The sequence below is a fragment of the Cheilinus undulatus genome, linkage group 17, assembly GCF_018320785.1.
Source record: "Cheilinus undulatus linkage group 17, ASM1832078v1, whole genome shotgun sequence".
NCBI lineage: Eukaryota > Metazoa > Chordata > Actinopteri > Labriformes > Labridae > Cheilinus > Cheilinus undulatus.
Window position 1 is genome coordinate 29,179,206 of NC_054881.1, and position 26,215 is coordinate 29,205,420.

General features: G+C 39.1%; 3 protein-coding genes across 8 annotated transcripts in view; 2 read left to right on the forward strand and 1 right to left on the reverse strand.

Annotated features, from left to right (window-relative positions):
- The window catches only part of LOC121525226 (protein unc-13 homolog B-like), a 78,131-nt gene extending 77,857 nt beyond the window's left edge, over positions 1–274 (reverse strand). For all 4 annotated transcript variants that reach the window (XM_041811098.1, XM_041811096.1, XM_041811097.1 and 1 more), the window contains exon 1: positions 64–274. In XM_041811098.1, coding sequence (XP_041667032.1) covers positions 64–85 — 22 coding nt within the window. In that variant the 5' untranslated portion in view covers positions 86–274. The remainder of the gene's footprint in view (positions 1–63) is intronic.
- Positions 275–1,415: 1,141 nt separating this feature from the next.
- On the forward strand, positions 1,416–8,685 carry stoml2 (stomatin (EPB72)-like 2). The gene is made up of 10 exons (XM_041810082.1): positions 1,416–1,569; positions 3,451–3,603; positions 3,712–3,811; positions 3,904–3,962; positions 4,057–4,158; positions 4,239–4,373; positions 4,642–4,786; positions 6,840–6,919; positions 7,020–7,148; positions 7,245–8,685. The coding sequence occupies exons 1-10, from the start codon at positions 1,525–1,527 to the stop codon at positions 7,347–7,349; spliced, it is 1,053 nt and encodes a 350-aa protein (XP_041666016.1). The 5' UTR covers positions 1,416–1,524; the 3' UTR covers positions 7,350–8,685.
- Positions 8,686–9,213: 528 nt separating this feature from the next.
- pigo (phosphatidylinositol glycan anchor biosynthesis, class O) lies at positions 9,214–26,184 on the forward strand. 3 transcript variants are annotated; one of them, XR_005993238.1, is made up of 12 exons: positions 9,236–9,409; positions 9,684–10,162; positions 12,334–12,477; positions 12,648–12,771; positions 13,136–13,295; positions 17,196–17,378; positions 17,483–19,079; positions 19,169–19,372; positions 20,988–21,172; positions 23,975–24,045; positions 24,486–24,748; positions 25,016–26,184. XR_005993238.1 is itself a non-coding variant. In XM_041811734.1 (11 exons), the coding sequence occupies exons 2-11, from the start codon at positions 9,685–9,687 to the stop codon at positions 24,613–24,615; spliced, it is 3,276 nt and encodes a 1,091-aa protein (XP_041667668.1). In that variant the 5' UTR covers positions 9,214–9,293; position 9,684; the 3' UTR covers positions 24,616–26,184. The 3 variants fall into 3 exon arrangements, 2 of the variants coding, with proteins under 2 accessions (XP_041667668.1, XP_041667666.1); XM_041811734.1 differs by having other exon boundaries at positions 9,214–9,293; positions 24,486–26,184; XM_041811732.1 differs by having other exon boundaries at positions 24,486–26,184.
- The last annotated feature ends 31 nt before the right edge of the window (positions 26,185–26,215 follow it).

Sequence of the window (26,215 nt, forward strand, 5' to 3'; positions counted from 1 at the left end):
GTTGAAAGTTACACTTTAATTCGTACTCTATCAATAAAACGTAAAAAGTAGACCCAAACTAACCTCTAACGCACAGTAGCGACATGGCAAAGCGCTTCCAGCGACAATCCTGTACTTTCAAACAGTTTGTAGAGCAGCCTCTCAGCGGAGATTTAGTCTGTCCGGCATCGTTGTCACTGTAATGTCCGCTCTATCACTTTTACACGTCGCGGATATCCTCCCAGTTGATGTTTACAGGTGTTGTTCTGATGCTAGAGTTGGGCAGAGAGCGGTAGCCCCCTGCCGCTGCCTCGCCATTATAAAACTCTTCCCAGGTTTAGAGACAATCTAACAACCTGAGGGAGCAGAGCAGGGAAAGGCGGGGCCGAAGCACCTGTTACTGACGTTTGATGTAACCAATGGGATGCAGAATTGCACGGGGCGGGGGCGTTTACGACTAGAAGACCAATCGCTGAAAGGGACGGGTTTGAGGACGAAAGCTTGACGCACAGAAATTCTCAGCAGTACAAATACCTGTAAGATTTTAACGTGAAATCGTAGTTTACTTCATACCCCCCAGACCCCACCTATCTGTTATTTTCAACTCAAGAGCATATTTTCCTTTACGTTATTCTGTCATTTCTTCTGTTAGCTATTTTCTCTTTAGTAAATTTTTATTCAGCCATGTTTTGAAGCATGTGTAGGTATCTTAGAGGTGAAAGAGGCAGTCTCTAGCCAAAAAATCAGCACTCAAACAGGGGATTTCTTTGCACTTACATCAGCCTAATACCCTGTTAAGAAACAATTTTGTCCCGCAGAGGCAGCCCATATGTTGAGCAAGAAATTCTGATTGATGACTGATTCATATATCTTTTGCTTTCATCTATGTACCTGATTCCAAAGGGATTTTGTTTAATCTTCTTACAAGGGAACTCCATCAACAATAAAGTGTAGTTTATCAAGTCCAGCTTTGAGATTTTCCCCCTGGGGAGCTCCCAGCTGCAATAACAACAATACCAACAGCACCACCTTGTGTTCTTAGTTTGTCGTAACTGAGGCCCCATGTATTAGGCCTCATGATGATAGGACACTTTGGTTCAATATATTTATTTTCCAGTCGAGTTTACTTGCACATTTTCTTTTTAAAATCAAATACAGGGCTTTAAAGGAGCTACTAAATTGTTCTGTGTTTCCACTGGTCAGGCTGTTTGGTTTTCCATCAATTAGCCAAAGGGTAAAGCAGCTTGCTTAAAGCAGAACTCTCCTGTTTATCAGATTACAGTAAGAGGGCATTTGAATCAATCAATTAATTACTTTATTTATTAATGAGTGGCATTTAGAGATGTTGCAATTTACTTGCTCTTGTCTCACCACTGGAACCAGAGCCGTTATGTTCCTGTATCATGCACGGACTTTTTTCGCTGTTGCACCACTGATGTAACTTTCATTTCCTGATCAGCAAGGGTCATACTCATGAGAAGAGATAGTTAAGTATCCAGTTTACGAAGCTGAAACGTCTTCAAACATACACCCCGTTGAACATAAATGATGTTACGGACGCTGTGTCGGACCGGCGGGGCCCTCCTACAGGTAATTCTGAAGTATAGTAACGCAGTAACGCTCGTGAGCTCGTTCAAACTGCCGACAGTTCATTCTCAGTCGTTGGTGAAGTGCATGTCATTCAGAGATTGTCTTTGTAGCCATATTCTGTTTATTGCTGCTGTTCATATCCCAGAAATCACCACTGTGTGCGCTTTTGGCTAAAAGAGAGGAATTATTTTAAATTTAGATGCTAACCGGCCAATTCCGGCCACTGCCAGGCTATACTTCTACCTTGTTATGTTTGCTTATAAAGCCTGAAGAAATTCATTGATTGTGAGTATATACATTTCCTTTAAAGGGAGATACACTTCTCATGTTAGTTAAAAATATACAAGAAAAACTACTTTTTTACAAAGAGACTAAAGAAACATAATTTCATGAAAAAATTAATTGATAGTTTAAAAAAGTTTATGTAAAATCCTTGTTTTATCCCTCATAGCAGTCAGTGACCAAGGCGAGGCATTATTTATGAGAGTCTTTTCAGCTGGTCAAAGCCTGTGTATTTTCTTTATCTTGACATTAGGGCTGAATGATTTGCAAAATTAATCCAGTTGCGCCAGCCCCCCCCCCCCCCCCCATCTTAAGTATTTTTCAACAAATTCAAGCAATAAATAAGACTATTTGTATTGAAAACAACAAGGGTACAACAAGTTTTGAGCTATAAAGGAGGCAGCTGGGGTGGAGGAGGTGAGGATGGCTACCAGCTGATCACAGCTGGGGCCTGACTTTCATGAAGTAACACTAAGCTTCATCACTTTTAGATAGAATGAGCTAACTATTTTGGATCGTATTGCAAAATTTGATGTCATTTGCTTTGTTTAAGGGCATTGTCATTTTGATGTTGCTCATTTTGATTAAGAAAAACATACATAAAACACAGGAAGGAGGATTTTTGTAAACCATTTAAAAAAAAATGACATTTGAATGTTTGCATAATGTGCATAAAATCTCTGCTGCTGCTGCTGCTGCAAAAAAAAAGATTTGTTAAACTGGTATTTTGACACATTTCAAGTTAAAGAAATATTAGGCTACAACTTCTGCGATTTGACAATTGCAGCAGGCCATACTGCAATTTAATCTAATTTGCTATTAATTGCCTCAACCCCTTGGATGAAATAAAAATTCAACTGTAATCATCTTTGCTATTGATAGTAGACTTTTTCACTGTTAGATGACCATAGCCAAGTTTTCAACTGTCAGTAAATGCCATTCAAAGTAAAGTGACTAATTAAATAAGAGTACTAAAATGCTTATTTTAACCCAGTTCCTTTTATTTTTCAAATTAAGAAATTTAGTTTCTCAGACATATTAGATCCTAAAAATCAGTAAATTTATCAAGCGTAAGTTGTGTAACTGCTGGCATTTCTTTTTGACTGACTGACAGAATCAGTCATACAATCAATAGATCCTTAGGGAAATTCAAGGTGCCCAGTTCCACTAACAGACACATGATGACATGAGACATCTCTTACATTACCCCTCCCCCTCACACACACACACAATATTTACACAACCTTCTTACAGAAGTCAAAAACCATACCAAATTAACCAAGCAAAAATATGTTTTAGCCTGTATAAGACCACAAGCTGTGCAAAAAGATACAGCAAAGTACAGCATTGTTTTATGGAGAAAAAATTAAGATTTCAATATGTACAAGCTCTTCGTGGGTATTTTTTCTAGTATACAAGTTCATGAGGTTGCTAGCATAGTTGCAATATGTGCAAATGTGCAAGAATGCTGGCTTTACATTATCAACCGTTTACAAACGGTAGATATGATTTAAGATAGTTGATTGTTGTACCTCATAGAGCCGTCTTACAGTATTTGAGTTACAGTGAATAGTAAAATGAATTGGTTTGTCTCTGTAGCAAACCCAGCGCACAGTGCCAAAGTTATGGATTACACCAGCCCAGCAGCGATGGGCATCCAGCCTTCCCATGAACACTGTGGTTCTCTTCGTACCCCAACAGGAAGCCTGGGTGGTTGAGAGAATGGGGCGCTTCCATCGAATCTTAGAGCCGGTACTACTGCCTTATTTTCGCATTATTCTTATTCAAAAAGCAATAGCGTCAAATATTAATGTGGATATTGATATTTTAGATAAATAACACATTTTTGTATTTTTTTAGGGTTTAAACTTCCTTATACCCTTACTTGACCGAATTCGCTATGTGCAAAGTCTCAAAGAGATTGTAATTGATGTTCCAGAGCAGTCTGCCGTGTCTTTGGGTGAGAAATTATTTAAGGACTAAATTCACAGTCAGTTATATAAAGCATAGCTTGTGCAATGTGTTTAAAATTATTTTTCCCAACACTTTCAGATAACGTAACACTACAGATTGATGGAGTGCTTTACCTAAGGATCTTAGACCCTTTTAAGGTATGTGGTTAAGTCCAATTTTAAATTAATAAATACTTGTAATGTTGTTCTCTAATCAAAGTTTCATAATTATTTTTTTACTGTTTTTTACCAGGCCAGTTATGGTGTGGAGGATCCAGAATATGCAGTAACACAATTGGCGCAAACCACTATGAGGTCAGAATTGGGCAAACTCACGCTGGATAAGGTGTTCAGGGTAAAGACAAACTACTCCTTCGAGTTGTAATTAATGGTGTCTAAGGTCTTGTAGTGCTTAAACTTCTGTTTACTTTTAAGGAAAGGGAGTCCCTAAATTCTAACATCGTCCACTCGATCAACCAAGCTTCAGATGAGTGGGGGATCCGGTGTCTCCGTTATGAAATCAAAGATATACATGTTCCACCGCGTGTCAAAGAGTCCATGCAGATGCAGGTAAGGAAAAGTGTGCATTGCTTTGTGATTTGTATCATTTGGGCAAATAAAGTATCACCCCTCTACATTAATGCCAGCTGAGTTGGGAGAAATAAGAACTGGGACTTTTCAAACTAGCTTATGCTCATTTTGTTATTAAGCAAAAGGAAATATTTGTAACGATATTGATATTGAAATTAGACACTTTACAGATGAGACTCTGGGTAGCCTAATAAGACATTACTATGAAAGCAAAAGTTTAAAGGCACATCTAATTACTTCTGTACAGGTAGAGGCTGAAAGGAAGAAGAGAGCCACAGTGCTGGAGTCTGAAGGGACAAGGGAAGCAGCCATTAACGTTGCAGAAGGTCGTAAACAAGCTCAGATTTTGGCATCAGAGGGACAAAAGGCTGAACAGATCAACAAAGCAGCTGGTAGGTGCATGTAGAAACCTAGTTTTCTTGTTTTAGAGCTATACGTTCAATCAAGCATGATAAAAGATCTAGGCTGAAGCTATTAGGATAAAAGTACCTTAAAGGGATACTTCAACATTTTGGCAAATTCGCCCATTGCCATAATTCTTATAGTCTTAGTAATAGGTTCGTTACCTTCAGTTGTCAGTGCAAGCTATTTTTAGATCAGCGCTGCCAAGTTTGGACCTGCTGTGCCAACTCAATGTAAGCAGACGGTATTCCGGCTTTCCCTCATCAAACTCATCAAATATACAATCCAACAACTCCAAAATGCTCTCGTGGACAAGTTGTGACCTGCACATTTACCACGCTATGAAATAATCATGGAACATTACGAGACAGAGATGTTTTGAAGCTAAATGCAAAGCCGGAACTACACTCCAGACATGGCTGCTGCACTGTGTCACTCCACCTAGTGGTTTACTCAAGAAAGAGTTCTGAGTATTTGCTTCATGTGTCGTAATGTTACATCCATTTGGAATGTCCTGAAGGAGAAAGAAACCACTGGTGTACTCAGTAACAGACATTGAACAGGTGGACCAAGGAAAACAGCAGCAGTTGACAGATTGGTATATGATGAAGTTTGATGAAAGCCCTAAAACTGCTGTATTGGAACAGTGAGGTTAATTCCTTTATTTTTGCTGTAGACTGAAAACATTGGGGGTTGAAATCAAAAGGTCATTTTCCACGTGAGCAAAAGTATTGGAACATCTCACTGACAGGTTAATTTTGTTGCTAGGTATGTCCTTTTACATCGATTACTAAAACAATAAACAGTGCTGAATGTCTGCGCTCAGTTTCAGATTTGGGTTTTGCACGTGCAGACTGCATTTATAGTTAGACATGTAACTAACATGAAAACCTGGAGCTGGAACAAACATTGGCTATGGCCAATACAACCATTTGGAATGTCCTGAAGGAGAAAGAAACCACTGGTGTACTCAGTAACAGACATTGAACAGGTGGACCAAGGAAAACAGCAGCAGTTGACGACAGAAACGTTGTGAGAACGGTAAAGAAAGACCCTAAAACAACTGTTGGTGACATCAGTAACAACCTCCCGAGGGCAGGAGTGAAGGTATTACCATCTACTGTTTGCAGAACACTTCATGAACAAAAGTACAGAGGCTTCACCAGAAGATGCAAACCACTCATTAGCAAGAAGAGCAGGAAGACCAGGCTGGAATTTGCAAAAAAAAAAATACAGAGACGAGCCTCAAAAATTCAGTGACAAAGTTTTATGGACTGATGAGATAAAGATGAACCTTTACTAAAGTTATGGAAAGGCTAAAGTTTGAAGAATCCAGAACATACAAGCTCATCTGTGAAACACAGTGGAGGTAATGTCATGGCTTGGGCTTGCATGGCTTCTTCTGAGACAGGCTCATTTATCTACATTGATGATGTAACACATGATGGCAGCAGCAACATGAAATCAAAAGTCTACAGAAACATTTTGTCTGCTAGTTTAAAGAAAGATGCAACTAAACTGATGAAGAGATCCTTCATCATGCAGCAAGATAATGACCCAAAACACACTGCCAAAAAAAAATCCAGGGCAAGAAGTGGAAGGTTTCAGACTGGCCAAGTCAGTCTTCAGACTTCAACCCTATAGAGCATTTTACCTGCTAAAGAGGAGACTGTGGTGAAAGCCTGGAAAAGCATCACAAAAGAAGAATGCAAAAGTTTGGTGATCATTGGGTCACAGGCTTGATGCAGTTAATACAGAAAAAGGATTAGCAACTAAATAGCACCTAGGAATTTGATGTTCTGTAGCAAATAATGCTATCTTCTACATTGTATCAGATCCAAATGTAAATAAAAGCTGAAATGTTGATCTCTTGTCCCATATTCATCTTTTGATGTCAAACCCAAATGTTCTCAGTCTACAGCAGAAATAAAGGAATTGACCTCACTGTTCCAAAATTTTAGGAGGGGAGTGTATATATAGAGAAAGATAATATAACAATGCCACTTGTATGTCACTACTTCATAACTTCATTTTTTTTCCCAGGTGAGGCCCAAGCTGTCTTAGCAAAAGCAGAGGCAAAGGCGAAGGCTATTCGTATGCTGTCAGAAGCTCTGACTGAGCATGTGAGGCTTCCGTAATTTATTTTTTTCAACTTGATAAAGAATCTTATTCATGAATTTCACCAATCTGTTATGATGATAATTCTGATTGTTTGTTATACAGAATGGGAATGCAGCGGCCTCTTTGAGTGTGGCTGAACAATACGTGTCTGCTTTCTCCAACCTTGCCAAAGAGTCCAACACTATCCTTCTGCCCTCTAATACCGGAGACATTAGCGGAATGGTCACACAGGTATTTCTGTCTTGAATTTTAACATTAATAGACATCAGTTAGTGTATTTTTGTTGCTAGGCCAATAACCGTTCACATTTTATTTCACTGTATGCAGGCTATGACCATTTACAGCACATTGGCAAAGACGAGCCCGAAAGCAGTGCCAGAAGTGGTGGAGAAGAGTGAAGAGCATGAGAATCAGTCTACATCAATGCAATAACAGCAACTCAGTGAATGAACTCAAAGCAGTAAAATGACAGAACAAGGAGAAGCAGATTATGTTTGAGTTATAAGGGCCTAAAGGCATTGCTGTGTGTGCAGAGTTCACATACCTTCTGCAAGCAGGAAAACAAAGAAACTTTATAAACTGCTGGGATGTTTTGCCTCACTGTGCTGGGTAAATCACATCTCTTGAAAGAGGACAATCCAGATCTTCACTTACCATTGTTTGTGTTCCGGGTTGTAAAATGGGAAATTTAGCACCAGCCTTTAGCTAAATAAATTCACACTCTAGATTTTAGAAGGCAACCGAAATGGTGAATTTGAAGGGATTTAATAGCGACTCTGGCCAACTGATATTGTAAGCCATGGATATTGCGCAAAGATGATTTCTTAGAATAGAGTGATTGTATTTGCGCAATGTATGACCCAGGGTTTCTGTATTCCTGCATAAACCCTTGGTGTAACCTCATGGATTTGATTTTGATGGCTCAGCTAAAAAATTAGAATAAAATACATGATTATGTTTAGTGCTTTCTCTTTCCGCAATCTGTTCTGAAGGGCTGGTCCAAATAGTTGTCTTCAAATTCTTTAGGTATTTTACTATTGATGTGGTTATAGGACATAGCTCTGGTAAGTCACTTGCTTAGAATCTGCTAGTTTACAGACATCAAGGACAAGTCTTCCAGCTGTCCTCGGCTTCAGTGGGACCAACAACTTCATGTTGCTACGTATGATGTCTGTGTAAGCTTCAGAATTGAGAATTTCCTGAAGTGTACTTTTTCATAACTTCACCCTTTTAAGATTAATATGTCATTTCCCTGAAGAACCTTATCAAATACCTGTTTCAGAAAAAGCGTTGAGCAGAGGACAGCTCTGAATTTATTCAGAAATCCTATTTCTTCACAAGTATGACTCAGCCCTAGCAGAAAATATTCCACCCTGTTTGTTTTTACCCCATATTGTTTGTATTTAAGTTTTGTGGTTCTCTGCAGTGACAGATTTGCCAATTTCACTGATGCCTACGGGTTTATTAAAATGAAATGTAGAAGTGAAACTGGCACTGTGGTACTTGACAGGGAGCAGAGTTTGGAGTTTACATTTTGATGGAAAAGACTATTGTAAAGCACTTCTCTTGAAAAAATATTTAAAAAGATTTATTTGTAAGCAAAAGTTTATGAAAACAACTGGACTTTGGAATCCCTGGCCTATGTTGATATTACACTGGCAATATGATTTGAAAAACGACCTTTAAGTTGGCCAACATGTTTTAGGTTACTGTTCACTGCTGTTCAGCAATGTTAATTGACATTAAATAAAAACAATAACAAAACAAAGTTGTTTAAGTCCGTCTGTTTGCCTATTAATATACATGAATGCTTGGAAGTGTCTAGTCTATAGAGCACGAGTATATCCAGTATCCAGTATATATCTACCGTGACCGCTGACAAAAAAAAAGTGACAAAAAGGTAGCGCGCCATCATAAAGATCGATTTTTTTTCTACAATACATCCGTATCCATTAAAAAGGTGACAGCCCTAGATGACGCAAAAAATTTGGATTCACTAAACAGTCAATGAGTTAGTGATAAATCTACCTATTGCTTGCCTGCACCTTTCTTTGGCTTGAAATTAAGCCCTCGGTTTTGTCTTAGAGGTGTTGGGGACAACAATATTTGCTTAAATACCTCGTCGTTGTTTATAGTAAATAGAAAAAAAAACAATATTTTGAAATTTTATATGAAATGTTATAGCCCTTTTTATGTTTTCTTCTCTTCGGCGATTCGAAAACTTCGCCTGAAAAAAAACAACATGAGGGGAAAATCGCTCTCAGATTGTGTTACATTAAAAACGTCCGCTATGTACTTCCGCCGGGCTGCAGCCACGCTGAAGTTCCTTGCTGTCACCAGCTTTCTAGTCTCATTGTAAGGGGAGTCCCAATGAAGGTGAGCGTAGTGTGGCGTTGTTCTCTGTTTACCTGACACACCTGTACCTGTGTTATTAACACACACATAAACGTCCGCCCTCGGCCGGGAGAGGACGAAAAGCCGACAGCTACAAGGTCAGTGGCTAGAGCCAAGCAAGCTAGCTGTGGCTAACAGCGTTAATTTATAGACGAAAATAGTCACCTGTGTTAGCTAGTCACTTACTGAACAATTCCTGGCGGGTCTGTTCTGTGTATTAGTTTATCTGTTGTTTGAGGTTTCTGTCGAGGTGCCTATAGCCAATAGTTACATCCTTTGTGGCAGGTGTTTTCCATGCACAGATCTTAGACTTATTTCTTAGAGAAACAGTTTCATGAATTTAACTTTAACATCTGTCATCTGCTTGTGAAGGATGATGAGGCTCCCAGTGCTGTCCCTACTCCTGTGGATGTGTGCGGTGTACTTCGTGGGCATCTACCTTTTCGTGGGTGGATTTCTGCTGGTAAGGCTGGAGGTGAACAGGACCAGCACCTGCGGAGACGTCCTGCAGCCCGGAGAGGAGCCAGTGGACTTCTGCCGCGCCCAGCCGCGTTTCCGTAAGGTTGTGCTCCTCATCATTGACGCCCTCAAGATAGACTTCGCCCGGTTTGACCCGAACAACACGGAGCCCCGTCCATATGAGAACAAGCTACCTGTGCTAGAGGAGACTGTATCATCCAGGCCCTTCCACAGCCGCTTGTACCCCTTTCGTGCTGACCCACCAACGACTACAATGCAGAGGATCAAGGGCTTTACGACTGGTTCCTTGCCCACCTTCGTGGATGTGGGGAATAACTTTGCATCCAGTGCCATATTGGAAGATAACCTCATACACCAGTTTGGGCAAGTGGGTAAGTTGAAACACAGAAGTATGAGAAAAATACCAATAGACAGTCATATATAACACACGAGGATTCATAACATGGTGATGTAAAGTGTTTCTACATGGCTGGTAATTTAAAAAGCATACAGGTTAGAGAACAGAGGAAGGGGGTTGACTGGCTGATCAGTGACTGTGGTGCTTCAGTAATAAATCAAAGTTGGGTGCTCTTGTAGAACGGGGGAAAGAAATGTCCAAAAAAGGGGAGAAACCCAGGCACTGCCTCATCGTGTGTGTACATGGTTATGGATGTGTTTGAATGCTGATACTGATAGACAATTCTCCATAGCCACCTCTGCCTTGTGTGTGAATGTGGAGTGAATGTTGTGTATGGGTAGATTTGACCTGCGGTGTAAAAGCATTACTCATCTAAGTAGTCAGGTGACTAGAGAAGCACACACAAGCTCAAGTCCATTTACTGTGCACCTCAGTTAATGTACTGGAAGATTTAGCTGCTGTTCATTTTTACAAAAAATTTAAAGTTAATGCATTGCTCCACTTTTAATCTTATCATTTTCACCTTAGCCAAAACAGGTGCACTTCAGTCAGTAGCTAGAAGGGAACAAAAGACATCAGTTGTTGGAAACTTACAGCAGTTGTGAGTGAATACCCAACTGTTAATATATAACACTTGCTGTGACTGTGAACTACATGGTTTTATCCTCAGAAGCACAGTCTCATTGTTTAATAGCCAAACCTCTAACACAGATCTTATCTGTGATCCTCTGCTGCTAGTTCTTCAGTCATTAAGAGTGTTGTTAAAGGGGATATATAAACAAAAATCACTTTTTCAGGCTTTTCTAACACAAATATGTGCCCCTGGATTTTCCACAATCCCCTCAAGTACCAGAAAAATCCATTCCCTCTCCCCCTGTCTTTCTCCACATTTCAGAAAATTTGTGCAAGCCTTTCTCAGATTTTACTCCTAGTGACCTCACATGGGGAGTAAGCACCCGCCCCAAGGTTTGGTTGGCCCTCCCCCACTTGGAGGAAGGTTCTATCCTTCTCTACTGATCTTCCTCTCAGCTACCAGCTGAGATGCTGGATAGCTCTGTGGGTTACCCTGCTGTCTCTACGGTCTGGGAGATTGATGGTTTAAATCCCAGTCAGGTCCCAAACTTTGATAAAAGTGTCTGTAACATCAGGACGGCTGCATCCATTTCCTGAGAGGGTTGTGGTCATGGGCGGAGTCAAACAGCTCATTCACATTTAAAGCTACAAACACAGAAACAGCTCGTTCTGAGAAGGGCTGAAACAGAGGGCCTTTTAGACATGCAAAAATCCAATACTGAAGTGTTTTTCAGCAGTAAACTTCACAGACATGTTTTGGGGACCTCTGAGGACTATATAAACTTGTCTCAAAAGGGTAAAATATGTCTCCTTTAACTATTGAGTAAACATTTACAAATTATATGATAAAGACTTTGTTATTGCAAGTATGTTCTGTAAATATAAAAAAGGATGTATTGAGATTGCATCAAAAACATGACACACCTATAGTGTTTTATTTTGTTAATTGTCTATTGGCAAAAGAACATTTTGAAGTATAAAATTACAATCTAAAGAATATTTTCCCCACTGCACTCCTTATTGAAAGACATCAGGGTTTGGAATGTGCCAGTTTATTGGTTAAGCATCATTATTTGCAAATTAATCAGGTACAAGTAGTCATACTGGAAAACTATGATGTGCTGTCAAGGTCAAATGTGAAAGAAATGATCAGCATCAGTATGGAGGAATTCAGAATTGCAGAGTAATAAAACACTTGAAACAGCAATGGGCTGAATTTTTGTCTAAAACATTAGTATTGGTGGCTGTAATGGCCCAGATTTTCATAATGAATGCATCTTTAATCAGGACAGGTAGTTTCAGCAGCTGTCAATTGCTGAACCAAAGGTGTGACAACACTGATTTAGGTCTGTAAAGTGCAATTACTTTATTGACTGTTTTTAATTTTCAAATCATCTTGCATCTCGCAAAGAATAAAAATGATCTGTCTAGTCATATGGACATGTTTGCTTTTTTCTTAGATTATTCCTGATCACAGAACAAAGCATTCAGTTAACCTGAAAAGGTAAAAATGAGTGAGAATAGGTGTAAAACACTGATTTTTGTTCTTTTTCAATGTTTACCCCCTGCCAGGCAAAAGAGTCGTGTTCATGGGTGATGACACTTGGGAAAATCTTTTTCCTAAGAAGTTCCATCGTTCTCTGCCGTTCCCTTCTTTCAATGTTAAGGATCTGCACACTGTGGACAATGGGATCCTCCAGCACCTCTACACAACTAGTATGACTCCATTCAATATGATCTAATTACACCATAATGATGAGAAAGTTACATTTTGGTTATAGTCTGGAAACTGTAGTTGATCAAATGGAAGTATTTCTCTATTTTGTAATACTAGTAATTTAAAACGTGCTTCACATCTGTGCCATAATTGCTGTTGGCTTTGACAGTGGTGGGGGGTGACTGGGATGTCCTAGTTGCCCATTTCCTTGGAGTTGATCACTGTGGTCACAGGTTTGGTCCTGACCACCCAGCCATGGCAGACAAGCTGACCCAGATGGATGAAGTCATCAGGTCAGACAACAGGACAGCTGAGCATGTTTCAGATAATGCTCCAGCTGCAGTCACTATCTCATACTGTTTAATGTACCTGTAGCACTGAAGATATCATCTTTCACTGTTGTTTTAAGATGCCAACTAAAAATGGTGAAAAATGTTGTTAATTTCTTTTAAGAAATATAACATATTCCTCCAAATCATGTCAAGAATAGAGAGTAATGGGCATGCTCACATTGTGTCAAACCTGTCTTATAATTTACATGATAACTTAATGAGTGGTAAAACTCTACATCCTACTATTTCATGAATTTTAATTGGAGGAACCCTTATAATCTATTTTTAGATCTCTCTGACCAAATATTCCTTAACTTTCCTCCAGATCTGTGATTGACCGTGTTCAGAATGACACTCTCCTGGTGGTGATGGGAGATCATGGGATGACTGACACTGGGGATCATGGAGGAGAAAGTCATAAGGAGACTGATGCTGCTATTTTCCTCTACAGTCCTTCTCCTCTGTTTCCTGGACCACCGTCCCAGGTTGGTACTGTAGGTACACTGTTCCAGCAAGTATTAACATGCAGTGACAAAGACAGGCATGCAACGCAAGAAAAAAAAAACGGGCTTTTTGACTTCATAGAGTGGCTCCAGGGAATGATTATTGCAAATGATTGAGAGTTATCATTTCTTCTCAACTACAATATTTAAGACCTTCATTTCCTTCTTAAGAGCTTTGTCATGTATTGAATAATCTCATTTCTATAAACAGTATTTCATATTTTGATTATCAAGATAACCAAAACAAAGTGCAGGTCCATAAAGTTCAAATAAATTAAGAAATAAATGAAAGACCAGCCAAACATGAATAAAAAGTAATACTGACAAAAAAATTCAGTTTACATCCGGGTCTCAAAGTATTGATTACATCTTAAATAACTTACGAGAATTCTGATAAGAATGCAATCTTGAAATAATGTGAACATTTTAGAACTGAAAATAATTAGCAGTGATGAAATATTTTAACATAGCAATTGCAACTGAGTGATTAAAAAAGCTTCACTTTGGCACCAATTTCACTTTCACATTTAGCATCAGATTTTCTGTTGTGCCTTTGCTTCATGCTACAGAAATAGTAAATCCTCTAGACATTTAAAAAAATTCAGGTTGAGAGAAAAGCACCATTGACAGAAACAAACCATTAACATTTAATTCATTAGTGCAACAAAAATACTTTGACTCTATTGAAAATTCCTGTTTCAACTACCGTATAGTGTTGAAATAATAGTTATTAAGAACAAGTTAGATTTAATGTGATCGAAGCAACTTATTGCTTCAATTAGTGAGGTTAACCTCAATTATATCTTGCCAAATCAGCGTAGTTTTTACTGTATGAATGTGAAACATCAAACCATTCAATGCACTATTTTTTCTGTTCATGCTGTGCAGCCCCCTGAATTCTCTAAATGGATGCTGGCAGGAGGTCTCAGCAATTTCAGAGATGAAAGTGGGTCTTACTCCAGTAAAGTGATCTTCAACACAGATTTTCATAATTGCAGTGTATTTAGAGCATCACATAAGTCACAGAGAAACCAGGGGTTGGATTAAAGATGGTGAATATATTACTATTACTTGGAAATAATAACCCTGGCAGCTGGTGGACTTTTAAAGGATGTGGAGCTGTTGTTTGATCCTTTCTGTGTTACTGTAGAAACATGCAAGATGTAAAAATTCAAGATTAAAAAAAAAAACAAAACACGGCATGTTCCTCATTGCACCAGTGTTAATTTTAACAGCTATTTTTTATTGTAGTCTCCGTCTTAGTCTTTAGATTAAATGATTTTGAGTTTTACTCACATTTTTAGTTAAGCCTTTATAGTTTTAGTCTAGTTTTAGATGACAAAAACTGTGTTCTATGCACTCTGCCAAACCTACTGGTAAGAGGAAGAAGAGATACAGATGCATTCTATTTTAACAGATTTACCCACACTGGAGAAATATCATTGATTTTGAATGTCTGACAGAAACTAAATTACATTTTAATACAGTTTTAGTCATCTTGACAAAAACGAAACTCACTTTTTATCAGTTTTAGTTATCAAAGATCTATTTTTGATTAGTCTTAGTATAGTGTTTCCCATGGATAAAAGGCTGTCAACAAACATTTTTTAGTCGTAGTTTTAGCCGACAATATTTTAATCAGGAGAGACTTATACAAGTTTAACAATTTATTTTACTATTTTGGAAGTGTTTGGCAATATTTGGAGTTATGAAATGTCTTTGGCTTATAAACTCCATTGTGATGTCTTTATGAACTTTAAAAGGCAGTGAGGCAGACAGCAGGATAGGATACCTCCCCCTGGAGTCTAGATACTGTACTGATGCTTTGATACAATTTTATTGAACATAAGCATTTTAAATGTCTTCTGCATCAGTACACCGCTGCATTCAGGTCTTCCACTGATCAAAGCAGTGCAGTAGGTCTTCTTTTGACAGTTGTCTCAGAATCTCTGACGTTCTTTTCTTAACTTCTGACACAGACTCAAAACGTGTATCTTCTGGCACAGATTTGATCTTTAAAAAAATGAAAATGCCACACAGTGCCAGATCAGGGTGGGTGATCAAGGACTGTCATTTGTTTTTGGGCCAAAAACTGCTTTACTGAGAGCGCAGTGTGAGCTGATGCATTGTCTTGACGAAGGATGAAACCATTTTTCCATGATTGTGGTCTTTTTCTCCTGACTTTTTGGTCACATTTTTTCTTGAACCTGTTTCTAATATTGTTGATTTGTTGCTGACCTCTCTGAAACCCACTCCTCCAAAATTATACCCTTAATGTCAAAGAAACATTGATATGGCCTTGAATTTGGGCTTTCACCTTTTTCATCTTTGGTGACCATGGTGTTTTCCAATGCACTGAATACCGTTTTGTCTCAGGATTGTATTGGAAGATCAAGATTTCATTGCATGTAACCACTCCTTCTAAAAAATTTTGGTTTCATTCAATCTGTTTCTTAAATATCTCCACTAATTTGCTTGTGTTTTTCCTTTTGATCAGGAGTCAGAAGTTTTGGGACGCCTTTGTCATGTTCAAATTTTCATGCAAATTTTGCTTAACTCTTTTTATCACTGAGTCATCAATCATTTCGAAAGGCTTTTTTCAATTGTTGAATGTTTTCAGAAGTTTTTGATGTGCGTAGACGCACAGAACGTTCATTGTCTTGGACATCGCCTCTCTTCCTTCACAAACCTTTTGTGCCATTCAAACACACATGCATCCATACACCTCAAGATTCAGCTGCTGTTTTGTTTGATTTAACAAAAAATGTCAAGTTAATGCATTGCTTTTAAGACTTTTAAGCTTATCATTTTTCAGCACCTTAGCAAAAATAGGTGCACTTCAATCAGTAGCTAGCATGAACTACAACTGTCACTTATTGGAAGCTTAGAGTTATCTGATGCACACACGTGCCTGACCAACCGCTGAGCAGGATCATGGTCAGATAAGAGCATATCAACCAATCAGCCGGCAAGATGGTGTCAGCCCCAAATATTACACAGAGTAACTTTTAAGTTATTAAAAAAAAAATACTTTGTCTTTGTTTGAGGAGGTTTATCTTTTTTTTTTAATGCTGTTGAATGTAAAGTGAAACTTTAGCTTCAGATTTTCTATTGTTTGAAAATTTGTTCTCATGTTTCAACCTCAAAACAAATTTCAGAGGAGCAGCATAAATAGTTGCACTGTTAATTTGTAAATACAACTTTAATTAGTTTTCTCAGGGGAAAAAAAAACATCCTCTACTAATCAAACATTTTGTATTCTGGTTATTATTTGCAATCAATCAAACCATTCTATTTCCTCAAGGCTTGGTTTTAAGAAGTTGAACAAGAGCTTTGCTTAAACAAAATGTAGTTTAAAATAAGAGAAGTGTTTTTCCCCTCCAATAACAGTTAATACCTTGCTAAAAATAAGCCATATTTGCCATAAATGGTATACAAAGATAAACTGCATTTAATAATTCTCATGGTTTTCTTCCTTTTCTGGAACTTTTTAGAAATATATATTTTAGCTGAGCCTCGGTAAATTACACAGGTTTTAATCAGTAGCAGAAATGAGACATAATGTAAGACTATCTGTGTGAAGTTCCTTACATAAGCCAACATTAGCCACTGGTGGTCATATTTGAGCCTATAAGGCTGTAGCTACATCCATCCTGGGTGTTTTCAAATGTGAGAAGGTATATTTTACTACTTAAGAATTAAATTTCTTCTATTAAAGGATTGATTGAGTTCTCTTTTCAAAAGATTACATCATCTCACTAGTTTTTTTTTCTATTTTCTCCTCGTTGCTCTCACTGAAAATATCTTCAAAAATGTTAGAGAAACCTCTTTTTGTTTGTTTGTAATCTAACGCAATGAATTCGCAATTTCTCGTGTTTACAGAGTGAACCAGAAGTGGTACCTCAAACAGACCTGGTGCCCACCCTTGCTCTACTGCTGGGAGTTCCCATCCCTTACAGCAGTGTTGGTCAGGTTCTCTTGCCAGTGTTCCCTCCTCATGAGCAGACAGAAGGTGCAGTTGGAGGTTTCAGCCAGCTGGAGGCACTGTGGATCAATGCTAAACAGGTACTCTGCTCAAATAGGAGTTTCTTATACCCCCACATACAAAAGACATGAGAATTTACAAATACTAGAGCCTTTCACCTTATGTTACCATTCTGCTTCTGCAGGTCAACCGCTTCCTGGAGACTTACTCAAGCATGGCCAAAGATATACCTCCAGAGAGCCTCTCTCAGCTGAAGGAAGATTTCTCCCGCCTCTCCTCTGAGTACCTTATTATGGTCAAAGAGGGTCACTCATCCTCCCCACAGCTGGCTGCCTCCCTGCAGGCTTACCTTACCTCTGTCAGAGACACATGTAGAGCTACCTGGGCTCAGTTCAACCCGGTCAAGATGGCAGCAGGTTTAGCTGTCTTGGCATTTTCCTGCTTGACATGTTTTATCCTCTCTGAGCTGTCCACAGTGTTAATGGGTGAAAACAGTCCTGGACTTCAGGCCCCTGTTATGGTGGCTTTCACAGTGGGAGTTTGTGTGGCTGCTGGTCAGCTGCTCACACAGGGTTACATTGAGGTAGCATGGTGCCTGGCAGCTGCTGCACTGAGCTCTGAACTGCTCTTTCTCTGGAGGGCACATAGATCCAGAACTATAACTTTGGCTAAGAATGGATCTAAAGCTCCAAAAATTTCAAGCCGATTCACCCCACGCCACCTTCTGTTCCCCTCTCTCCTGGTGCCGCTCCTCCGCTGTGCCTCCCTGCTCTCAGATAGCTATGTGATTGCTGAAGGCCGTGTTGTTACCTTTCTAGTGTTCTCTCTGGCTCTCTATGTCCCAATCCGTCTCAACTGGGATGGCCTGCTTGTGCCCACCAGTCACGACCCTCTGAAGCCTGCAGGGCTGCTTCCTGCTGCAGCCTTGTCCCCATCTACAGTAAGGAAAGAGAGCAGCACCTTGCTTGCTTGCTTAGGACTTCTTGTTGGCAGCCTTTACCTCTCCCTGTCCTTCCATGGTTGTAGAGAAGAACAGGGCTCCTGCTACCCCTCCCCATTCCTCTCACCTCTGTCCCGATTGCAGAATGCTCAGCTGAAGAACTTCCACTACATCCTCTCTGTCTGCTCCCTTGGCTTGTGGACTTACTTGCTGAGACGCTGCCTCCGTCACTATGGTAACCTCAACTCTTCAGGGGGGACTGTGTTCACTGCTCGCTGGATCCTTCCACTGCTGTCTGTGTGCTTGGGGCTCCACTGGGCTGTTAGTGCCACTCCAGAGGACAGCTTCAGGAATCTTTCAGAGCTGATCAGCCTGGGCCAGCTGGCCCTCCCAAGGACCGCCTTCTTTCTGCTAGGACTGGGGCTGTTTCTAATCTGGCTAGACCCTCTCACTGTGTTTATAAAGACAAGGGCTACAACTACAGCCAGAAGTTCATCTCTACCCCCACCCCGCTATCGGGCCAGTACTGGCATCAGCCCCCAAGCTGAGCTTCACCACCTCATCCCCCAAATCTACCAGCGCATGCGTCGTTCCCTGGATGATGGAGAGCTGAGTGGGAGCAATGAGGTGGATAGCAGGCCTGCTGTTGAGGCCTATGGCCTGGGAACTGTCTACTCTGCACCTTTGCTGCTGTTTTGTGGCCTACTAGGGATTGGTCTTCTGCTGTTGCACCCAGAGGGCATGGCTTTGTCTTTCCTCCTGCTGCTGCTTGAGATGGGAGCACTGTTGCACATTCACGCCTCCTCCACCACCCTCAGTGGCCTGAATGGAACAAATTCTGGTGAGACTTTCTTTTCTGTGTTGTGTTTTCCTTATGATACAATCTATGTCTTTTCGCCCCTTTCATTGTCCTTTCACTCCTCCCTTCAGATGGATTTATTGTGCCCTGGAATCCAGTAGTGCTGTGGTCCCTGGCTGCCACCCAGTTTTTCCATGCCACAGGTCACCTTCCCACCTTCCCCTCCATCCAGTGGGGTGCTGCTTTTGTTGGATTCCCTGATGGACACACAGGCACTCTGTTGCCAGCCTCACTGGTTACTCTCAACACTTTTGCCTCACACATCTTGTTCGCAGGTACAGTAGCTGTTAACAGAGAAGCAGCAATACATGAATTAATGAGTTTAAAATAATTAATCTTTTTGGAAGTTATCCTTGGGGAAGAATAAGGCTGTAAAAGAAAAGTAGTCATCTCGCAAAAAAGAAAGAAAACAATGTAAGAATCTACATGAAAACAACTTTTTGATGAAATTCTAATTTATTGAGATGCACCTGTAAGAGCTTGCTTAGACTTCACTACAACATGCCATACTGTTTTTACATGAGCTAGTCTGGGGTTCTTCCCCGACAAACACAAGCCATGATTTTGGATGAGATATATATGTCTTAGACAGTGTTCTCTACCTCTACATATCTGCATACAGCCTTTTATTATGGTGTTTACTAACAGCTGTGTGACAGCGTCACGTCACGCTTCTTAACATATGACACCTTGCCCTAAATTCAAAATATTTTAGTTTATTTTTTTTTAGTTTATTTTTTAATTGTATTTATTTTATCATTTCTCTGGAGATATTAGACTATACATTTCTGTGTTGCTTTTTATTTTGCATATTTTTTGCCAGGTTTTCCTCTTTTTACATGTTAAATACACCGCAGGCTGTACCAGCTTTCCCAGGTAGTACCAAATAACATAAGATGGATCAAACTTTGAACTGCTCTTCTTTCAGGTCGAAAGGAATAAATGAGGGAAACATAATTTCAAGCATATAAATTTGGGTCTGTATCCTTTATTCCCCCAGTGAACTGAACCCATAGAGATCCGTGAATCCAACACCAAGGCACCAACTGCAGCCTGACATCTGTGAACCATTACACTTTAGTTTTTAAATCAAAGTACTAATAAAACAAGAATAATCATTAAAATAAGGCTATGAACCGGAACATTTAATAGGTCAGTGAAATTAAAAAAGTGACAAAAAATTGATTTGCCAAGGCCAATCTAAGCAAACCAAATGTGAGTGTGTCTTTGCACTTGTTGCTTCTGCAATGCATGTTGTGTGAGCTTTTGTGAGCAGACATCCTGTTCAGTTTTGGATTGAACACAGTGCTGTTGAATGGAATCTATGTGAACAAGTTACAACTACAGCAGACATGATTACGTAAGAAATGTTAAATTACTGATCGCTGTCACATGCAGCAACCCGGTGATACAAACACTGTTAAAATGGACAAAGAAAAGGAAAAAAATTGGATACAAACCATGCTACTCTATAATAGCAACACTTTTCAACCTGTTTCTATGTGGGAGTTTATCAGATTGTCTTTGCCTTTCCACAGCAGATCCCCATGGTTTATGCACATGATTTATTTGTTTTCTGTCCTCCAAGACTGCACAGGGATTTAGCAGTAGTAAATTTATTTTACACCATGATAAACCTTCATTGATCTGCAGAGCGCATACATTCTAAACCATGAGGGTCGGTGCACAGACCATGGATCAACTGTAATCTTTTGTCAAAGGGAAAAGAAAATGGACTGTTGGAATTATAATTATATTATAAATGCAGTTTAGGGAAGGAAGTATACAGTTTTCAGTAAATCTTTAAAGAAAACAGCTGTAAAGGATAACTCATAGTTTGCTACTTTGGCTTGCTGATTTCTTTTTGTGTCCTTGTTTTGCTGTTTTCAGTGGGCTGCCCGCTGCTGCTGTTCTGGCCTCTGGTGTGTGAAGTACGTGGCAGCAGGGGAAGCAGAGCTTGTGGGGAAGAAGGAGAAGATGCTGTGATGGAGATGAGATTGAGGGAAAACCCTAAACAGTTTAGCTCTGCACTTCTACAACTCTCAACACGCTACCTCTTTATAAATGGAGCCCAGGTACATTAAAGAATACCTGAAGCTTGTAGGCTTTCGGAATAAATATGCATATCAGGGTCACAAAATTACTCATTTGTACCAGCTAGCTTTTTTTTTTTTTTTTTTTTTTTTTTTTTAAATTGTTTATTTTTCAGTTCTGAAAGGCAGATATCAGGACACATCATATACATGAAAAAGTAACTGAGTTTCCTCTGCAATTCAGTCTTTTTTTTTTCTTATTTAAGTATAAGGAACTAAGTGCAACCTTGGACAGGTAAAGTGTGCACACAGGATCAACAAAAAATACACCATAAATAGTCTTGAGAGGTGGAAAGTAAAAAAAAAACCACAACATTGTAGTTGGATAAGATTACATAGCACCACAAATTCCTTAGATTGTAACCTTCACAAAATCTGTCTGAATGGGTTTGACATATTTAACCCAGTTGGTCCATAGTTTAACAAAAACATCTTTTTGCAGATGCAAACAAAAAGTAATTCTTTCCATAGCATAAATACCATTTACAATATTAAACCACTCCTGTATTGTCGGGGGTTCAGGTAGCCACCACTGTCTAGTAATAGCTTTTTTACAGGCAGAGGTCAATATGCTAAAAAGGTATTTATCACTACTCCTGATCTAAAATCTGCATTTCCTAAAAATCAAGTGGCAAACTATAGAGGTTTGTCTGTTTCGATAGTAGATTTTAATGCTTTATGAAACTCTAACCAAAATCATTGTATCCCTGGGAAATCCCAGAAAATGTGCCAGCGGTTGGCCTCCTGAGACCCGCACTGCCTCCAACATCTGGCGTCCCCTCCTGCAAAATGTGCTTTCTGCTTTGGAGTCTCAAAAAAATGAATACAACGCTTCCAATCAAATTCACGCCACACATGAGAATTTGTACGTTTCCATACAAAATCCCACATACTTGACCAGCTTTCATCTCTTATCGAAAGATTACCTTCCCTCTCCCATTTCTGTTTGACATATTCTATTGTGTGTAATTTCATTTTCATAAGGATCTTGTAGAGTTTAGAAATAATTACCTTGTTTGAGCAGTTTTGGTAAGCCCCCAGTGAATAACTTCAGTATTGGATCCTCAAAATCTGATTAATTTCTTATATTATGATCAAAATAATTTCTTACCTGGAGATATCTGTAAAAATCTGCTTTTTCAAGACTGTGTTTTCTCTTTAGATACTCAGAGTCTCTAAATTGACCTTTTTCTGTCAAACACAGGAATGTTGTTTTTCCTTTTGTAATCCATGACTTAAATCCATGATCCATTTTGTTAGGTTTGAAACCTGAATCATAAGCACACCACTGAATTATTTCTAAAAAATGTTTTCAAAATTTTTAACTGGGTTTTAACTAAAGGATTTTGCACAGTATCTAAAACTCTTCCTAGATATTTATAGGCAAGCATTGCATGAACTGGAGGATTATTCATACTGGAGAGTTGAATGTCTTTCCACCTAGATTGAAATGTGGGAGTGCAAATATTTATCAGAGGCTTTATCTGGGTTTCATAGAAGTGGGATTTAAAATGACGGAGGGCCATCCCCCCTTCTTCCTTTTGGAGTTGTAGTGTTTGAATTTTGACCCTTGGTTTCTTCCCTTCCCAAATATATATAGAAATTACTTTATTCAGTTCTAAGTGATGTTTTGGGGGAATTTCTACAGTAAGTGCCTGAAATAGAAAAAGGTAATGAGGAAGAACATTCATTTTTACAGAATCAATTCTATGACTAAAGCTAAGAAAAGAAACAGAGTTCCACCTAGTATGTCATCTTTCTTTTTTGTTAGGAGGGGGTCATATTTATCTTAGCAAGTGAGTGGACAGGAAGGTTTCTGCCAGACAAATTCATCGTATTAAGAGGGCAGCTTCTAAAATGCCATTACAAAGCAGCAAACAAATATTTGAAGTTGCTGGTGCCTCTGGAGTCCCACAAACCTCAATGTGTAGGATCCTCCAGAGGTTTGCAGTCGTGTGTCCCTGAAGGTGTGAAAATAACCCCAGCAAAGTGTAGAGTTTCTGACTGTCCCCTTTCTTCCATGGTACAAAATAATCTTCATGCATGACAATGCACCATCTCATGCTGTAAAGAATACCTCTGTGTCATTGGCTGCTATGAGCATAAAAGGAGAGAAACTCACAGTGTGGCCCCCATCCTTCCCTGACCTCAACCCCGTTGAGGACCTTTGGAGCATTTTAAGCAAAATATCTATGAGGGTGGGAGGCAGTTCACATCAAAACAGCAGTTCTGGGAGGCTATTCTGACATCTTGCAAGGAGATTCAAGCAGATACTCTCCAATAATCCCGAGTTCAATGGATGCAAGAATTGTCAAGGTGATATCAAAGAAGGGGTTCTATGTTAACATGTAACTTGGGCTGTTAAGATGTTTTTGATTGAAATATCTTTTGACTGAAGTAGATATGACCTCCTAATGCTACAAATTCAACAGATCACCATTTTCAGTTCTTTACAACCAATAAAATGTTTTAAAACTCTTTTGTATATAATAATTTGGAACAGTGCATTTTGAGTTTTTTAATTTTTGAAAAAAGATATCATTGGGAGGTTTGTTCAATAAAATTGGAATTATGCTCCATGCATCAACTATTTAGGAAAATCAGAGAAAATTATCATTTGCATAATAATTTGGAACGTGGTGTAGTTTCGTTACCAATGTAGAAATTAAGCTCACTTCACAAATTACCTGCCTGACATAATTAATTGTTATGTTTCTTAAGTCACACCCTCCCTTTGTAACTGTATCTCATCACTCCAGTCACTGTCTGTGTATCTCTTCTCAGGTCTTTGCCTCAGTCTGTGCAGCTGCTATCCTCAGGAGACACCTAATGGTGTGGAAGGTTTTTGCACCCAAGTAAGTGTCTGAATGGATTTTCCAGCTCACACAAACTTACTAACAGTAAATGCTTTTGAGGATATGGTCACATTGTTACTGCCAACCATTTACTCGATCTGGGCTTTTCAGTTAATGCACATTAGTGATGGTCGGCTTCTCTGTTGAAGTCCACTTTCAGATTTATGTATGTCTCTTACAGGATGAATTGCAAACACTCATTCTCAACAAAACTGGGTTGTTTTCAAGTAATTCTGATTCAGCAAAAAGATGTCTTTTATGGTTGCCAGCACAAAAAAATAAGTTTAACACACAAAAAAGATCTCTTAAGTATTATGAACATAATTTTTACAACATCAACAGTATACACTCCTGTCAGAGATAAAATCCAGGCTTTGAATGAAAAATGAAAAGGTATAACTTAATATGCATCTTTCACACTTGCTGCTTTCTCCTTCCAGGTTAATGTTTGAGGCATCAGGGTTTTTGGTGAGCAGTGTTTCTCTGCTGATCGGAGTCATGTTGGTGATGAGGGTAGACGCTGCAGTGGGCCGGTGGTTTAAGAGACTCATCCCTGATGCATCTAGGTAGCACACCTGCTACTGCTGCTTTATGAGGGAAGCCCACTAGGGCTCACTGTGCCACCAAGAAATGCACATAATGGTCACTGAAAGAAAAACTTTGCCGTATTTGTCAAGCATATGGACCCTAACAAAAATGTAAGGTGAGGCTGCCTCTGACTTAAACTCTCTGAGGGCTATGTTAAAATTTACTGAGGCCCACCTCGTTTTCATTTTAAGGGACACAAACACAAGGCTTGGCCTGAACAAACTCTTGCATTTAAGGCATGCTTTTTACAGTGTTGAGAATATAAGCTTCTCACTCAGCTGACAAGGTTGAGGGTTTTGGGATTTCTAAGGACTTGAATGTTTTGTTTTGTTAAAACATTTTTCTGAATGTTCCTCCTTAACATATGTTCTCTATCTTACAGTATAGATGAAACCTCCAAGCTACCAGAGCCAGACAGTCATGCAAGTGGTTAAAAGTGCAGCAGTCAAAATGTTCACTAAAAGCATACAGTAAACGGTTTACACTGACTGTCACAGCTAGCCAGCAACTTCAGCATTAAAAAAATCACTTTATGGATTTTTTCACTTCATAACTACCTGATTCAGCAGTCTGTTATGAAAACCGAAGTGACAGTAAAATGTTCCTCTCACCCAGCTTTACTAATCATTAGCAGGTACAGGTTGAGTCTCTTCCTTCAGCTGTTTGGGTACAGGTCGACCACTTAAAAAGCAAAACCGTCACCCATGTTTGGAGGTTCTTCATGAACAGTCTGCAAGAAGCTGTACTGTTTTTTGAAATTCATTAAAGTGCATTAAAGCATGCCTGTCATCTAAGTGTTTGGTGGAGAAACTTTTATATATTTTTTGTATGTTTTGTATTTTTAAGATGTTGAAATTACCAGTGTTTCTGGTTACTGCCAATTCATACAGTATAACTTTGTTTTTTACACATTTCTGAGTTCTTAATCTGTCATGGTCAGTGATTTTTTTGAAGGTACTGATTGCTAACTGTTAACACCTATTTATGTATTTTTGATCATTGTTTTTTTTTGTTTTGTTTTTTTTTTTTGTTTTTTGTTTTTTTGTTTTTATCCCAAATAAAATGTTTGTCTTATCAGGACTTCCACATCTATATTCCTGGAATAGGTGCCTAGCTTTAAGTAATGCCTTTTTTTGTGTGTGATGTCATCCTACTGACAGGGTCATTACTTCCAGGACCTCCACGAACACTTTTAGTTAATTTATTTCTGCAGGATGTCTGATTCAGTGTCCAGTGTAAGATCTGTTACTGTTGTGCAGCTGTAGTCAGCAGCTGAGGCTCATTAGCTAATGCATGATAATGAAGGGAAGTTTAGCTCAGGTTGAATTAGCTACAGTGCAATAGTACTGCATTTCTCAGGCTGTTGTATGGGAATGACTGGTCATTTACAGCAGCTGCTGTATTGACCACAGCCATAGTGGTTGTTTGGCTGTGTTGAATGGTGACAGGGCACAATTGTTTTCTGTTAAAAATGCTTAATATATAAATAACTGATCAACTAATGTGATTTTTGCATTCTGTAAAAATGTAATTAAACTTTTTTACTTGATATTTTGGCCTCACATTTATTAAAAGGTTAAAA